Source organism: Ceratosolen solmsi, unplaced genomic scaffold, assembly GCF_000503995.2.
Source record: "Ceratosolen solmsi marchali unplaced genomic scaffold, CerSol_1.0 scaffold47, whole genome shotgun sequence".
Classification (NCBI taxonomy): domain Eukaryota; kingdom Metazoa; phylum Arthropoda; class Insecta; order Hymenoptera; family Agaonidae; genus Ceratosolen; species Ceratosolen solmsi.
Window position 1 is genome coordinate 518,893 of NW_011948419.1, and position 17,938 is coordinate 536,830.

General features: G+C 34.9%; 1 protein-coding gene across 1 annotated transcript in view; it reads right to left on the bottom strand.

Annotated features, from left to right (window-relative positions):
• LOC105360484 (CD63 antigen) overlaps window positions 1-12,813 on the bottom strand; it is a 23,152-nt gene extending 10,339 nt beyond the window's left edge. The window contains exons 1-3 of the mRNA XM_011497390.1: window positions 12,520-12,813; window positions 3,219-3,407; window positions 1,822-1,992 (exon numbers count right to left, since the gene is read on the bottom strand). Coding sequence (XP_011495692.1) covers window positions 1,822-1,992; window positions 3,219-3,407; window positions 12,520-12,582 — 423 coding nt within the window. The 5' untranslated portion in view covers window positions 12,583-12,813. The remainder of the gene's footprint in view (window positions 1-1,821; window positions 1,993-3,218; window positions 3,408-12,519) is intronic.
• Window positions 12,814-17,938: the final 5,125 nt, after the last annotated feature.

Genomic DNA, 17,938 nt, shown 5'->3' on the forward strand with positions numbered 1-17,938 from the left:
GAGCTTCAAAATAAGTTGAAGAATTGATTTTTATACGCTGTAATATCGAGGCAGCCATTACTAGAGAAGAAAACACCTTATAACCATATTATGTATTATTATTCCCAAAATGCGTTATTATTATCGGGCATTATCCTTGCTTACTTATTAATCATAAAGGATATATATGTCGAGCTATATATTCGTCGACTTCAGCAAATAATTGTCACTTATTATTAACTTGGCCAATTCAATTGCAAGTGGCAGTGATGCTTGGAATGCTATTATTGTTGGTATTAAAGGTATTGTCTATAAAATATCCAAGCCTATTAAATTATCTAAATTTCGCTGAAAGTATATAAAGGGTGGGGGGAGGGAGGGAGATATGCATGAAGATATAAAGGTGAGAATATAAGTCTCTTCAACAATAGAAGCAAGAAGATAACAGAGCAGACTTTCTACGCGACCCTGTTATGTTTGAGAATTTTTCGGTCGCGTGCACGAGCCCCATATATCGAATCTGTATACATTAAAAAGATTTTAGTGCAAATTGCTTGGGAGAAGGTATTAGAGACGCTTGACCCCTATCTATATTTGAATTTTATGAACTTTCACGCGGTTTAAGCGGTTTTTTGCGGGACGGCCTAGCACAGTCTGCCGTGAATTCCTGGCGATTTACCATTGGTGTACGATACGGGCCGAGGGTCTAGGATGGATTAGCATGAGGTGTGAGCGTGTGTGTCTGTGTAGGATCGTATTCACGCGCGATGACAGTGCGATTAGCTTTAGGAATAGATCGCTTAGAGGACGTTATTCAGTTGGCTGATTGTTTGATTGTCCCGGGCCCTGAGAGCAAAAGGCACTAAAGACTTCTATTTGCAAAATTGCAACGAGAAGACACACACGTGTTTCGATTGTCGAACGAGAGCGTAATTATTTTCATTAGAAAATACGATTATTATTGATTGAATATGCAGTGGACTGTTCATAGAATTACTTTGTCCCCTTTTATATAAAAACCATAACTTTTACGTATGTGCAAAAGTTACTTCTTGTACGTGATGCTGTGCTTGCTGCCGTTACAAAATAATCCATATCCTAGAATATTTACACGAATAAATGTCGAAAAAATTTGCATTACATCGTGTTCGTTTTGCAATTAGACAGGATTATTCACATGCCATTGACGCAGCTGTAAAAGTGATGTTTATCACGCATAGATAAGACTGGAAGAAATTTGACTGCAGCTTTGACGCACATCTTAAATTAATATACTAAATATCATTTGTAATATATAATATAAAAATAGTTTAACGATAAGTGATTTTATATTTTATAATTTTATTGTAAGAACTAAGCTAATAATGTATATTCCTTTCAAATAAATGACAGAGCAAATTAAATGCATAAGGCTTTATCATCGCTTATTAAGATAATGATCAATCAACAATCCATCGTTGTATGAAACGCTTAGTAACCGAGTGACAGGACAAGTAAAAAAAACAAAAACAAAAAAACAATTGATTTCATACATCGTATACATGGAAGACACGAATGCACAATTATAACTCGATATTTGCCTACAATTACGCTTGTGCTTGTGAATCGTAATAACCGAGTTTTTATTCTTATTAGGCATCCAAGCAGTTTCTGTATCAGTTCCAAAATGTCACCGATGTCACATTCGTCAACGATAGTAATTTTCAATGTTAAAAACACCAAAATACGCCATATATTATTGCATACATATTATTACGTGCTCTCTTTACAAAGAGGCTATACGTAAAGAAGTATGTAGGATTCAACACGATAAGGTATATTCGATAAATAATTGCCACTTACGTCGTGTTGCATGATGTCCCACGATGTACGGAAATCGTCTCTATTATTGTAGTCCACAAGTGCAGCGTTCATACACTTTTCCAGCATAGCGCTGACCTTACTACGCATCATGTATCCTGAGATGCCAGCGCCCAATTCAAGGGCAAAGATCAGCAGCAATAATACTGAAAACTGATAAAGCAGCACACAATGTCGATATTAGCATCGAAAACATTAATATGCATTAAGGTAGTTAAGGAAATTACAGGGCTCGAGATATACGATGATTTACTATTTAAGGGAGTAGAGGTATGAGGTGTGAGGAGGGTAGTTGTAAAATAAAACATATAATGCTGGACGCTCGTATATATTAAATACCGGGAAAATATGATAAAAAATACTTTAAAGTTCATTTTAACCGGCATTAGAGGTCCGAGCTCAAACTATAAAACAATTAATTTTCTCTTTTAAAGGGACGACCGATCGACGTGGTTATTAAATGAATTAATATTCTACTTAAATGACTAATTATCATGAAGACAAAATATAATGAGAGGATGAAAACTAAGGACAATGGAATTATACGACATGCAATACCCAATGTACCTCAGACTACCGTTATAACAGCCATAACAATAATTGTCATATTTAAAAATGTCGTTTTACATATAAAAGTAAATCTATTTCGTTTGAAGAGACAATCTCATAATCTATAATAATAATAATAATAATAATATAAGGTGTAATTTATTGCATACGTAGATTTTCATTTCGCGCAGAATTAAGTGTAAATAGCATTGGGCAGTTTGGATTATAGTCAATTTAATATAAAAAAGTATTTGCTTGCCGTGTATTCATTAAGATGGAAAGTAAATGTTTGGTAAAATTTGAAAGTAATCAGAACCATTTCAGTGAAGAAAATATGATGGCAATAAAAAACATAAGATACGTGTAAACAGTTAAACAAATGAATATGATGTAATTGCTGAGTTACGAGAAATCAAATTATGAAAAGCAATTACAACTTGGTGGCCATCAAATATTTTGATACAAAAATATTTTAAACAAAACTGTAAAAACTTTGAAAAAAAATATATATATATATATATATCATAAATTACATAATTAATAACTTTTTTGTACGCAAAGATTTGTTACAAGAAATTCACTGTTTTAAGATTTTATAAAGAAACGTACGTTAAAAGGAATTTGACATTTGAATCCAATGATGCTTTTTAAAGATAAAATAAATATTATATTACTAGTAGTCGGTAACAAATTTATAATTATGATGATAAACAAAAATAATAAACAGCAAGAGAGGTTAAAACAATAAATAAAACAGGTAATAAAAAAAAGAAAGAAAAAAAAAAAGAAAGACTGTAATTTGAAAAAAGTATACATTGAATGTAACGTACCGTTATTATCATGCAGTGGTTTTCCTTAACTGCACCACAGCAACCGAAGAATGACATGATAAATACAACAATGCCGACGATTATCATCAGTACTGGTACTGCGAACATCCATATGTCGACAAAATTCCCGTAGCCTTTATAAACGATGAGAATGACAGAGCCCACCGAGATAAAGACGATCCCTGTGATCTGTAAACGATAATTTAATTTATCGTTAGTCCTTGGTGCAATGACATGTAATGTAATAATCAGTACGTAATATAATCATCGCTGTATTGTATAATATTAAATTGTAATAATCGTGTTTGGGTGGGGGTGGAGGGGGTTAGAGAATTATCCATTACGGGTCACTTTCGCTTATACGCTTATATTCACACTGTCATATCTAACTGAAAGATTTTAACTTTTGATTGATTGTCGAATAAAATAAAATTCTCTAGGCTCGTCGTCACATTATAAAGTATATCGCTGCATTGTATATAAATATTTTAAAGCTCTTATAAATAAAGTTATTTTACGTTGGTAAGCACTTTTTTTTATTATTATTGCGCATCCATTTACATTATTGCATAAGAATTTCATCTCCGAGTGCTTTTTTGTTTGTTTTATATTTTCATTCTTTCGATCTATTATCGTTTTATCTTATTATTATAAATAAGCAAAATAACGCCAGGCTGATTAACGATATAGAAAGACAAGAAATTAAGAGCTTGTAATAATAAACTATATAAATAATAAATAATAGAACTGGAAAATTGGTAATTTTAAAATAGGAGTAATTTCTATCTTAAGCTTTCAATATCTTTAAATGGACGATTAAACACGTTGGTAAGAAAATTATTGCAGACTCCATTTTGTAGTAGCTAGTGAAAATCATTGTTGTAACATTTGAATAGCAAGTACTCTTTGACAGTCGTAATATCTACGATTATGCAATTGTTCAAATGAAATATCATTCGTCTCTAATACCACTTGGATTAATAATATGTTAATTGACACTGACTCAAGGATACGAAGATCTAGTGGAGCTTATGTATTTTTTTATAGAACAATGATTGTAAAACACATACAAGACACTTGATAAATTTCAGTCAAATCATCGACAAATTTATAAAAATTAATTGGTCAAATTGCCAAATGTTTATAATGATTACAACAATAATTAATATTTTTCTGCACCAGTTATGACAACTTACAAATCATTGTAAGTTAACAAAATACAGGAATGAAAACTTTATGCTATTTAAATAAATGTAAATTATTCTAAAGTACAGTTAAGCTAAGACGACACAGTTACGCAAATATATTATACATCCTATCACGTCTCTAGATTTTAATATTAGCTAAATTAATTTTCTTTAACATTTTACCGTGTGACTTTCATTGGAAAATATTGAAAATTCCATTTATTCAAGAGTTTTCATACTTTTGAGCCAATTACGTTATAATTAACCTACAGGAAGGCGTGAAATAATTTAAAGGTTTGATTTAATTTAGTTGAAGCAAGCAATATCGATAGGAGAGTATTCGCCTAGCAATAACAATACGATTAAAAGGAGCAAACAATTAAATATCGCGAATAACGGTCGTTAATGGTTTTCGCGCCAGCTACTTACATCAATACAAAATCAATTGTGTCAAGTGGCTCGGAAAGTCAGCCGGAAGTAATGCAATTACACCGCGGATTTGATAAGAGAAAAAGGTGCCGTAGCGCAACAGTGGCGTACGAAATGATTGATTAACCGCTTGAAATCGCAATCAAGCGTTTGTCCTTAGTCGACGATGCTGCCGCCGTCGCCGCCACCGCCGCCACCGCCGCCACCGCCCTCGTCTCATCCGATTAATGAAATATCCAATCGCGAAGCTCTTAGAGATTTACCGTCACTTCCTCGTCCCGACTTCGATCCTTACTCGTTGCGCGAGCATCCAGCTAAAAATGGGTAACCCTACAAGGTGTCGTCACAGTCCCGTCGCCGATGCATCGCTCGGCGCATTTCAATGGCCGCTCGCTCGCCCGCTCATCAAACTAATTGAAATTGCAGCGGTTATGCAGAGCAGGAGGTCGTGCGTGAAAATGCGCCTCGCGTTCGAAGGAAATTGACCGGCGCACATTAATGTCGGCGCAAAATGAAGATCTCTAATGGCGATTGCAAGCCAGTCACGCCTAAACAACAATTTATAAAGGCGGTGGTCAGCGTCCGATGCGCGCCCTTTAAGGCCGTCCGCCGCGCGTGTCTGCTCGCGTCCATTTGAATTTTCCCGCCACGCAGTCGGGGGGTAGGTGCGAGTGTGCAGTCGCGGCACGGATTTGCATTGGGGCTCGTGGACCGCGTCGTACCGACGTTCCTTTCATCGTGACGTGCATTTTACAATGCCAAATAACAATAACAATAACAATAACAATAACAATAACAATAATAATAATAATAATAATAATAATAATAATAATAATAATAATAATAATAATAATAATAATAAAGCTTGCAAATATATGGGACTGGGCAATTGCGTTTAAATGTTGCGGTGGCCGCTTAGCTGAAACGGCATTTTGTCCTGGAATTCATCGACATTCTTATTCTAATGCGCGGGTCTTGAAAAATATTTATAACTAGGTTATTTCGGTATGATATTAGGCTAATATAGGTTAATATATTCCCCGCAACATATATTGGGCAAAACATAATAATATAACGTGTTATGGGCTTTGACAGGCAGAGGATACATCGATCATATACATCGAAGATTTTAATGCATTTTTTCCCCACATTCATACGACATTATAATTTATCAAAATTCAATAACTTGATCATAACTCTAATCACTATTATTCCATAAATTTTACTATAAAACTTTAGATAGATTAATAATTAGCTTAATTCTTTCTATGCGATAAACTAAATATTGTTATAAAAATCATTTTGTTATACTATAACCGTTGTATAATACACTAAATGTTAAAAATGTAAATGTCACTGCTAAATTTCAGCCAATGGTAGTTAAGAAATATTTATTGGAACGATCGAAGAGTACTTGAATACTTTGTAAAATGAAAAATCATTTTGTTAAAAAATATCAACTGTATTATTAATTTTAAGCTGAGAACTAGTGACGGTAAAAATAAATCAATAGTTAGAAGTAATTGTTAAGCTAATATTGATTTAATCATTTACATTACTGCATATAGAATTACGTTAAAAAAGTTAAAAGAAAAAAATGGAAAAAGGTAACAAACGTAAAAACTACGTAGCTAATAATTATTTTATGTTTCTCCCTTATTTGCAAGCTCTGTAGCTCGTTTATTTGCTATAACACTTTACATTTTTCAATTGGATTTTGCAAATCTCTTCTATCAAATATATATATATATATATATATATATATATATATAAATAACAAAATTAATTTATCCATTTATGGAAAAATGTATGTGCAATAAAATTGTAGATTAAAAATGCACTTTTCTTCTAATGAATTAATTTTTCAAATTGCAAAGAAAATTGTATACAATATTTAAAGAGTAATGGAATAGTATGTTATGATAATTATTAAAATTATAAATAAATCTTCTAAATGTTAACAAATTCGATACATGGATAAAGAAAATTTTGGATAATAAAATCCCCTTTTCCCAGCTATCAAAATAGAAGATGAGCAGCTTCATTAAGAAATATAAAATAACATTAAAATAAAATAATATTATTATGAATGTTATTATTTGTATTAATATTTATGTAAATAAAAGTAGCATTGTATTGGAGAAGTAAAGAATTAAATCGTAAGATTTTTGTGGACTGTTAGGTAGAAACATTTATAAGAATTAGGTGAGCGAAGTCGAATTAATAACAACCTTATAAAAGACTTTGCATACTCAAATAAATACCGCAAACTACTTGTTTATCGATAATTGTTAAGGAAAAACAAATTGGTAATAATTTTATATTTTTACAAAGTCGAATACTTTTGTAAATGTAAATGCTACTTGATATTTTATCACTTCTATCATTTCACAATTTATTACTAGGATCGTATCTTTTTCTTTTATAAATACAAGGCGGTAAATGAAATAATTAGGTATTTCATTTTCCAATTACAGATAATGCATTTATATTTACTACATCGGGCTTAATGCATAATGTCATTACTTTCTTTCGCCTTAAATCCCTGGTGAGCTCTACGGACTCTTCGAAACTCCATTCGCTTTGGAATATAAGAGCCGAGTGTCCGTGGTTTAGAAAAAAAAACATAAAAAAAAACTACATCTCATTGCCGTAAACATATATCAGAATTTTTTTTTTCACGTAATACAATACGCAGAGTTTAAAAACATTTCCCTATTTTTTTTATTATTATTTTTTCTGTTGTTATAATTAAATTGTGGTGTAAATTCAAATAATACACGTGCAAATATGTAATCAGTAATCGTCAAACTTGTACATTATAATAAATTTTATATAAAGCCACACCTTTTATTTCGAAAAGTATAAGAAAGTGACTGTGTGAACGTAGTTTGTACGATATGCAATTATGTTTAGAAATTTCTAAATCTATGCTTGTCCTTCCAGTAGTTGTAACAACGTAAAAAACTTTCTATAAATAATTATTACGTGAGCCACTAAAAATTTCGTGATTGTTAAATAGTGGTCATTATTATTATATACGGACAATTATTCATTAGATGCATGTTGTTATTATTAGCAATAAGGAGATAATAAGAATGTTTGCTAACAATTATGATAATATTTTTAGCAAAGCGTGTGTTGTGCATTGTTTGTTTTACTATTGAGAATAGACATTTTTACCGTATTGTCTAAAGTCATTTGATAAACCCTTGAAAACAGAAAAATTCTATTCACATTAAAATATATTCGTATTTTAGAAATAATGTAATAACATTAATAAGAATTATTTTGCACATAATATAAATTAAAAATGTTTTATAAAATATTAAAAGTAATATTTATTGATATTATCTTGGGTCGAACTTGCAGCTGTCCCTTCCACTAAGTATATTATTAAATATAAATAATTTTTTTTATTTACCCAATAATAACGGCAATATACAGAATTTTTATATTCACCCAATAATACCGAAAATTATATAAAATTATGTTTCCTCTTTTTCTGGTAATTTATACAAACAATATCAAATTTTATTTATTGATATTTCTCAATTGCCGTTCGAAGTATATTATTTTCGTCATAATATTCGTAATTAAAATTCATTTTAATTGATTTTATTTTTGTTTCTCGTATCTATCGTATAAACATTATTACGTGATATTAACCTTTTTATCCAAAGTTTTCAATAAGCGAACATAACAAATATATTATGAATAATATTGGGATGGAATATTGTTAAAGGGTAACTGTTAATATTATTTACAACACTACTTGTCGACAACCTGGAAATGTAAATCTTTTGAAAATCAATAGTCGATTTTACAGTAGTTAATAGGGAAGAACTAGATCGTATAACGCACAAGTAATGGGGTTTGATTTGAATTTGACGACTGCAGTAATTACTTAAACATAAAACTGTGCTCTACCCTTCAGAGCAATACGTCATAGATCCTGACTGACAAATAAAATACTATAATATGAGGATTAAGTTTTGTATAAATTAACCTACATGGATAATGGAGTAGTTTAGCTACTCGTTTTAGTAACTTTATGTCGACGATTATGAACAATTGAAAAGGCAATAATTACGAAGATTAAACAAACAAATAAAGTAGTGACAAAAATATACGTCCTGTAGGAAATATGATGTTTAATATTAGGGACGAGAGAAGGATAAGCATCGATTAACAATCAACCCCTTGATTTTTACACAAGTAAGTAACAATACTCCCGAAGCGCTATTGTTTTTAAATTGTATATCAGTGAATCACAATCGAATGTCGTGCTTCGTCTATGATTACTTTTTTATTTTTACTATCTATTTGATATGCAAATCATAGATCTCGATAACAGTCAGACGCATAAACGACGTATCTACATAGATGTAGACAGACAGAGTGAGAGAGGTGAGAGAGAGAGAGAGAGAGAGAGAGAGAGAACATCGGCTGTTGTGTGGCTGCCACGTATTGCTAAATAAAGAAAACTCGGGGTTAATTATCACAGCGACATTTTTCCATTTCTTCAATAGCTTCTTTCACTTTTAAAGTCCAATTTTATCTGCCACAGCATGCCAATATCATTTAGATGATTAAATGGAAATTTCGTTGCTTCCGGAAGACATATATATATATATATATATATATATATATATATATATATATATATACAGATATTGACCAAACTTGTTATTGTTATTGTTATAAACTAAATTTGCTAATTCATTAGGTCGATGCTCTTTCGAACCAATTTCAGCCTCATTATTGCTTAATATATAATATATAATAATATATAATAATATATGTAACTACATACACATTCTCAGAAATGAAACAATACGATTTATCAATTACAAATTTTCAATTACAAAAACTTGAACTTTTTCAATTTAATTCACTAAATGTTATTTTATTATATCTTATATAGTACAATAAAAATAATGATTTAATAAACAATCTAGACTTTATGAATATTTAAAAAATTTATTTACCATATTTTTTATCCGATCTTATTCAACCTAATAAGCACACATTTTTTAATTAACTAATGCAATGATAAAAAATTGTTTCTTTGTTAATACGAGACGTGTATCTGCATTTTTTATTGTTTTAAGCTAGCACAAGACGTATAAAAAAATGTGCAAATAAAATTTTTATAGCGAACATTCGATGGAACTGTAAAGTCAATTGCAATTTCTTATTAGCAATTAATAAAATTTCCAAGAATAGCGATTCATAGTCGAACCCCTTACTCATACGCATTAAGTTAGAAAAATATAAGACCTCAATTTTAAACGATGAAAAGATTTCAAATGTTTAATTATTAATTGCAGATATCTCGTTAAAAATAACTTTTCAAGTTTTACATTTAACAAATGGATATGAAAATATATTTTCGTATATTTGCATTTCTTATTACAACGATTATTGTCTAACGAACGAATGACAAAAACATTTACTGCACAATGCTAATTACATTACTTAATTATCTTGTATAATGAATGAATAATTGATCCATCCATTCATCTTACCAACGCTATTAATTTAATAATGGACTGTAATTCGGCATCTATAAATTTTATTACAAGATTTTTTTATGATTTAGTGACAATTTCGGATGAAAGACACACGAGAATTTAAAGGAAAACCAAGACAACTAATCTTTTTTTCAAAAATTTATATTTACAGTCGCCTATGTTATTTATAAAAATTTCTATGTCTTCGCTTTAATCGCATTATCCGTTATGGTGAACAAAATCTATTTGCAAATATATCGCACATAAAACATACCATATTCGTCGAATTTAAATCCTTAAACATTTGTTTTTATTCATAGTGCTCGCGTTATAAAATACTTTTATTCATTAATCATGTAATTCGTTTATAAAGCTTAGAGACCGATTGATTCATCATGACCTGAGATTTCTGATTTTTAGAAGTTTCGATAGTTTCGTTATGCTCGCAAAAGGAGGTACGATTGGATTTTTCAGGCTGAAAAATTAAGCGTAAAATTTATATAGAAACGCAATATTCTCTCCACCCCCCCCCCCCCCCCCCCCCCCCCCCCCCCCCCCCCACGATTACCCACCTCTCCCCGTCATTCAGCCTCTTGTCACTCCTACTCCTACTATTGTATTTTCAGCTATTGATTTAGAACGAAGCTTACAACATAATTCAGGCGTGCCAAATATGACGTTTTTTCGAAAGCACAATTATAATTTCTACAATCTCATTCGATTCCATTTACATAAAGATAAGTGGTTTTTCGAGAATCATGCAATTGTAATTTGAGTTGTTCTCGTGCCATGGGGCTTGCGCATTACAAACATTCGTCGGAGATCGATCGACAAAAACTTAAAGACATAGGAAACGAAGTGAAAGTGTGCGCCGCGACGACGACGAGAGCTCAAACGCAAGTTATTATCCTTCGTGCAGCATAATATTCGATTCGTTTGCGCTAGTTGGGACGAACCAACTAGCTAAGTCGATCCTGCCAAACGATCCTAAATCAACCGTATCGAGATGTATCGAGAGCGAACGTAATGTTACGACATTCGTGCTAGGCGAGTGATTGACCGTGATGCCGACAGCCGCTGAGCCAACGACTAGTGGCCGTTGTTCAATGAATCCGTTTAGAAACTCCGACGAGTATCGGCGCCGAGAAAAAAACATGGGAACGTTAGAGGACGGCCGAAGAAAGGCCAATGCAGGAAGCGCGGGACTGACTGTCAAGTTGAAAAATACAATCTGGAAACCCTCGAGAGGAACGGTTATTTTTAGTCGCTAAAACGAGGCGGTTCGAGGGATAGAGCGAGGCGGTAAGGGTGGACAATAGATGGTGGAGGATGGGGTAAGGTGAAGAGGGGTGAGGGACGGGAGGGGGGGAAGTGTCGATTTCGGAAAGGCCTCGTCACGAAAGCTGTTCGCCACACGAGGCCCAAAAGCATATCGAATCTCCGTTTCCAGCTCGCTAACTCGAGCGCAACCGTCTCCCAAGATTCTCTCGAAGGACAACATTTACAGTGCCGCCTTTCCGCAATTTGGAAATCGCCAAGAAGCGAGAAGCGCGGCTGTCGAAGCTACGAGGGAGAGGGGAGGGGAGGTTGGTGGGGACGGGCAGTCGGGCTGCCTGGCACCGCAACGCGGGACGGGACGGGACGAGCGATGAAGGGGGCTATTGGAGGGAGGGAGGAGGGTAAAGAGACAGAATAGCGAAGGGACAGAGTTCAGCGTTGGGGCAACGTCGGGCGGGGGTCGTCGCATATAAAATCGAATGCACCGACGCCAGGGAAAAAGCTATTGGCGCCGCGTCGTATTTCTTTGCCGTGCACTCGTGGGTGGGTGGGTTGGGTTGGGGGAGGGGGGGGGGGGGGAGGGGGGAAGGGGGGGGGGGGGGGGGAAGTAGCCAAGACCGAGACCGAGCCTGAGGCCGAGGCCGACGCCGACGCCGACGCCGACGCCGACGCTCAGCCGGGATTATCGAACGGTCGCGGATTACGCGACGGACGCCGATGGACGCGCGCGAAAAATACAGACCGAAAAACGCGTGGACCCTAAGGAAATGGTGCCACGTACATGCGAGTCGCTCGTCGCTCGTCCTACTCCCCACCCCCACCCCCCTTGCTCGTCATACTCCTTATGGTCCCATGGTCCCGCCGACCAGCTTCTAGCAAAGCACGACTCACCGCGAAGATGAGATTGAACAGGAACAGCAGGTACTTGACACAGGCCATGCCTCCGGACACCATTTTGGCGGCCGAAGCGAGACGTCGTCTCCTCTAGGACAGGAGGAGAAGGACGCGCAGGACTCGCGCTGTGCGTAGATAGGACACTCGCTCTCCTTCTATCTATCTCTCTCTTTTCCTCTATCTATCGTCTCAGTCGGCCTGGAGACTCTTGGCGTTTCCTCGGCGCTAAACCGGGACGAGCACTGACTGCTGGGAGAAACGCGCGCACGTCCAACACGAGACACAACGACTCTTCGGATGCTACTACTGTGTTGCATATAGCTGCATGCAGCTGCAAGGGCCGCGCGCGCTCCGGTCTTGCCCCCACCCCCGACGACAGCTGCGCGCGCGAGTCCGCGAGCGAGAGGGAGAGCATCGCGTCCCGCGGCGACCAATCGACGCCGCCCTCGCACCCAACCTCCGCTCGGCTTTTCCCCGAACGCGCGGAGCCTTCTCCTCGACTTCGCTCCTTTTGCGGCTCCGTCCTCCCTTCTTCACCTTCTCGCGGCCGCGCTCCTTCCTTTGTTCGCCGCTTTTCCTCCGAGGCTTCGCTCATTCGGCTCACCACTACCCCCTCGATCGCCCAAAGACGATCGTCCTCGAGACCGTCGTGATGCGATCGCCGTACCTGCGATCGTCCGCTCTCTCGCGCCTTTTCTTTCATGGGACGAGCCCCCGTGCCCCTCGACTCCCCCACCGCCCAACCGTCGCATCTTACCAGATGCGATCGCGAGATGCCCCGCAACCCGCCTATCCCCCCAACTCCAACTTCGGCCGATGTCCGAATGATTCTGCCTATGGAGAATATCGAGGCCCATTGCGTGCGCCCGAGCTCCAATTGTCGAGCCAAGCCGGTTTGTTATTACAAAGTCCCGAAACGCGCCGACGGTGGTGTGGGGTGGCTTATGGATTTCGCGTTCCCTCTGTCCTTTGTGCGTTACGAGCCAGCGTTAATAGGAATAATCGTTAGCAACTGGCCGTCGTCGCTAACCGTCGTCCCAGTCGAATAACAATATCATGGCACATTTGTGAAGATCAATGGATTCGGCGATGCGTATGAGAGATGAGACGTCGAATGCCCTATCGATGATAATGCTCCTGGGGGATGGGAAAGACGAAGAAGTAAATAAAGTAGTAACATTTCGATAAATTGGACGGCGCGGCGCGCGAGAAGTAGTGGCGAACCCAAAAACCGCCGAGCCTCGTTTATGGGAGAATGAAAATGGGAATGGGTAGGTGGACGGTGGGCGGGGGAGGGGGGAGTCGTTCACGAGGGCGTCGCGACGAGTTTTTGGGCGACAGCCCGTCGACAGTTTGTCGTCACAGGGGCAGGTTTGTCGTAGGTCGGAGGAGCGGATTGACGGGGCGCACCTACCCTTTTCCCTCCTTGCAGCGGACGACGGACGCTACGACTACTACGCGGCTGCCAGTCGCCCGTGCATTCGATTTCTTTACATGGACAATGCATACGCACACGCGCCCATGCACGTTCTGTCTGTCTGTCTCTCTCTCTCTCTCTCTCTCTCTCTCTCTATGCTCTTACGTCGAAAGCGCGCGCGCGCGCGCGCGTGACTGACGCCTAGTTACGCGTGGCCGTGGGGGGACTTTGGCTTTGTATCGCCGAGGGAAATATACGGGACACGTTGCCATCATCGTCGAGTTTTCAAATGTTTCAACAAATCCGGACGAAAATTTACTCTTCTTCGTGACTGTGAATCATTTGCTCTGCTCTGCTCAATTGCTTGGCCGCGTTGCACGCTCTTCTCTTAAAATATGTCCGAGCGACGCGTCGGATAATAAGATAAATTTCAACAACATTGCGTGGTATTGCGTGCGTAGCCTGGAATTTTCAAGTATTGGACGACACGTATTGATATTCAATAACTTGCGATAAAAAATTCTATGAAATTGTAAACGACCGTATTACAATACTTATATTATAAATGAATAAATAAATAGGAAGAGTGATAGATTTTTAATATTTATTACAAATACCATGGGCGATTGGCTTGGTAACCAACCAACGGCTTTTAATCAATGTAATCGCATCCTTAATCATCAAGTCGTTACAATGACTATTCTCGACAAAGTTTTTTCGTCTATTCGCTTCAACGGGGCCCTTTATCTATTTAATTCTTAATTTTGCTACTTTTTTATTATTCTCATTTATTATTATTATTATTGTTGTTGTTGTTGTTGTTGTTGTTGTTGTTGTTGTTGTTGTTGTTGTTGTTATTGTTATTGTTATTGTTATTGTTATCATTGCTTGTGTCTGTGCTATCGTTACCTTTTCATGCTCACTTACTTCAGCTGTTTTGCTAGCCACGCATGTAGAAATATTAAAGTAACATCTACTTTAAATGGCACCTCGTAATGCCGTGTTGTGCGATTTGTAGAAGCGCCGATATTTCCGACCAACGCGCATCATTGTATTTGCCAATTAATTCGATTTAAACAATAACAAGAATACAAGAAAACATAATAATTGATAAATTAAGTTGACTACTAAATGCCTGTTAACGAGTTTAAAACTATATTAATTAAGTTGCAATCTAAGTAATTGTACGTTTACTGTCTTAAAAGACGAGTTTTTTTTTTTAAGTCACGACATAATTTATAATAATTTTGCAATCGTGTTGAAATTCAATTGAATAAAAATTTATATTCACTTTGTAAATACTTTAAACGTAGACAGAAGTTTTCAGTGTCTAAGAAATATGACTGAAATAACTTGTATATTTTTATACACTGTGAAATTTTTTTTTTTTTTTTTTTTTTTTTTTTTTTTAATATCTAAACAATATTATTACGTAAGTATTATTAAAGCCATTTGTTTGTATTTTAAATATAGGGGATAGAATATTTTTGTTATATTTATCGATTTTTATAATTTCCTACGTCTCCACGTTACACCATATTCAATTAAATCTTTAACTTTTAAATGTTAAAGATGTGTTTGATAATTTTTTCATAATATGAGAGTTTATTAATAATTCAAGGACTTAATTTATAAAATTTTGCTTAATTCATAAACGTAATAGAATTTTTGACAATTTATAAATGAATTTCGTCTAATTCGTCTAAAATGTGTTTCCGATGGCTTGAGTTTGAATCCGTCGACCAATCATCTTATTGCTTTTGATTTTGCCCGACTAAAAATTTGTAGATACAACGCACACGGCTAGCTAATTGTCGTATTTCACTCTTACAAATATATAATTCGTGTAATAATTGATTTTTAAAATTTCTTTTCCAAAATTGTATAAATCACGTTTATTATAAATCTGGACAAGACACTGTCATTATGTTTTTCAAAATTGACGTGAAATTTACAATGGTGTTATGATATTTTTATAACTGATTATGGATTTTTACATTGTATTTTATTTGATATAGTCAGTAAAATAATACCTGTCGTATAATTTTCTTTTGTAATACCTAGAATTAATTACTATGGTAATTAATAATCCATCGTCCAACACTCAAAAATCTACTTGACACAATAAATTATAACAATGCATATTCAACGGAATTCTTGACGATTGTTGTAGAATATTTTCTCCTTTCCGCTACAACATTGTATAAAAGAAATAGAAATTTATTATGAGAAAAGAGCATCGATGTGAAGCAAAGTGTTCTCTTTACATATGCAGCCTCGTACGTATAATACGCAAGTGCACTTATACATATCATATAGAGGCATAACCCCCTGTTACGGTCCGTTGATATCTATATATCTGTCTTTCTTTTTTTATTTAAACCTCTCCCTCGTATTCTTTATCGCTCTTTGCGCCTTGCTTACATAGAGCCCCTTAAACATCGACCAACCCCAAGTATAACAGGTACCTCGATTTAAAGAGTAATTTCATTGAGAGTTCACACATTTTATTTTTGCTTTTATTTCATTTAACATAAACAAGTTATCAGGTTATGAATTACCTCCCGTTAAAATTACATCTTTTTGCTTGTTTGTTTGTTTGTTTGTGTGTTTGCGTGCGTGCGTGCGTGCGTGCGTGCGTGCGTGTGTTTTCGCGTGCGCCATAAAATTTTGTGATAAAATTATTAAAGCTTGACTTTTATAAATCACAATTTTTATAAATCATATTATAAACTTCTTCGTATATATCGTATATGAACAATAAACTGCTCTTTACTGTACCATAACCATAACTTACAGCCAAGTTCGTTCGTAGGAAATATTATTTACGTAAGGAATAATTATTTCTGAATAATAAATATTTTCTAAATGTTGAATAATAGAAGATTAATTTTCTTTTTATATAAGAAGTCATTTTTTTTTTTTTTTTTAATTAATATAAGATTATTTCTTCGTATATTAGATTTCTCTTTTTTAGAAAATAATTTACCCTCCGAATAGAACGTGGATTTCTTCATTATTTGCTTGAATTGAAATTAACTTAAAAGTAATATAATCATAATAATAAAAACCTATATTTATAATAACGATAATTTCATGGTTCAAAGTAAATTCTGCAATGTGCGTATTAACTAAGTTATAATAAATTCCTATTAGACTAATCAACGTATTAGTAATAAAAACAGCTCAATGTCTACTCTCATTTATTAGACGAAAAAAGTTAAATCAAATATCTATTTACGCTAAATAATATTTTACTTGTTATGTTATTATATTATAGCCTTTCGTTTTACAATAAATGCAATAGTTAGAAAATAAATACACACTATCGTGCAAAAACCAGTTCTGAAATAACTCGTCATTTTGCAATATTTATAAAGGAATTATTATTTGACGTGGGCGACAATGTTGCACTTAGCACTATTTTAACAGTACGATCGTTTATATTGGCAAATGTTATTGCCTATCGATTTCAAATACAATTTCATAAATTCTTATAAATTATTTTATGAAATCGTGCATTCATTAAATAATGTAGATGATGGATGTTTTAAGTGTATTGTTTGCAATACAAATCATCAACCTACAAATGTTCAACCTCAATTTTTATTTGCAATTTATTATTAGCAAATGATTAACGATGAAGTATTTTTACATTAAATCAATAAATGCATTCGTATTGAATTCTATAAGTATCTGTTGGTGTGTTATTTTATAAAAAATAATATTCACGTCGGTTGTAAGGTATTGTATTTTCTAGAAATACATACTCGCTCGCCAAGTATGAAAAAAAAAAAAAAACGTTGAACCAATAATTATAGCTAAATATGAATATTGATATAAAATTTTTAAAAAATTTCCTCTTGATATGAATATTAAATTTTCTTTTAAGCAGCGGCCAAAATATAACCTCATTTTTGTTTAAACTTTATTTAATTTCGACACGTTTTACCAGTTTTAGCAATAATATTATAGTTTGAATAATGCGCGATATTCATA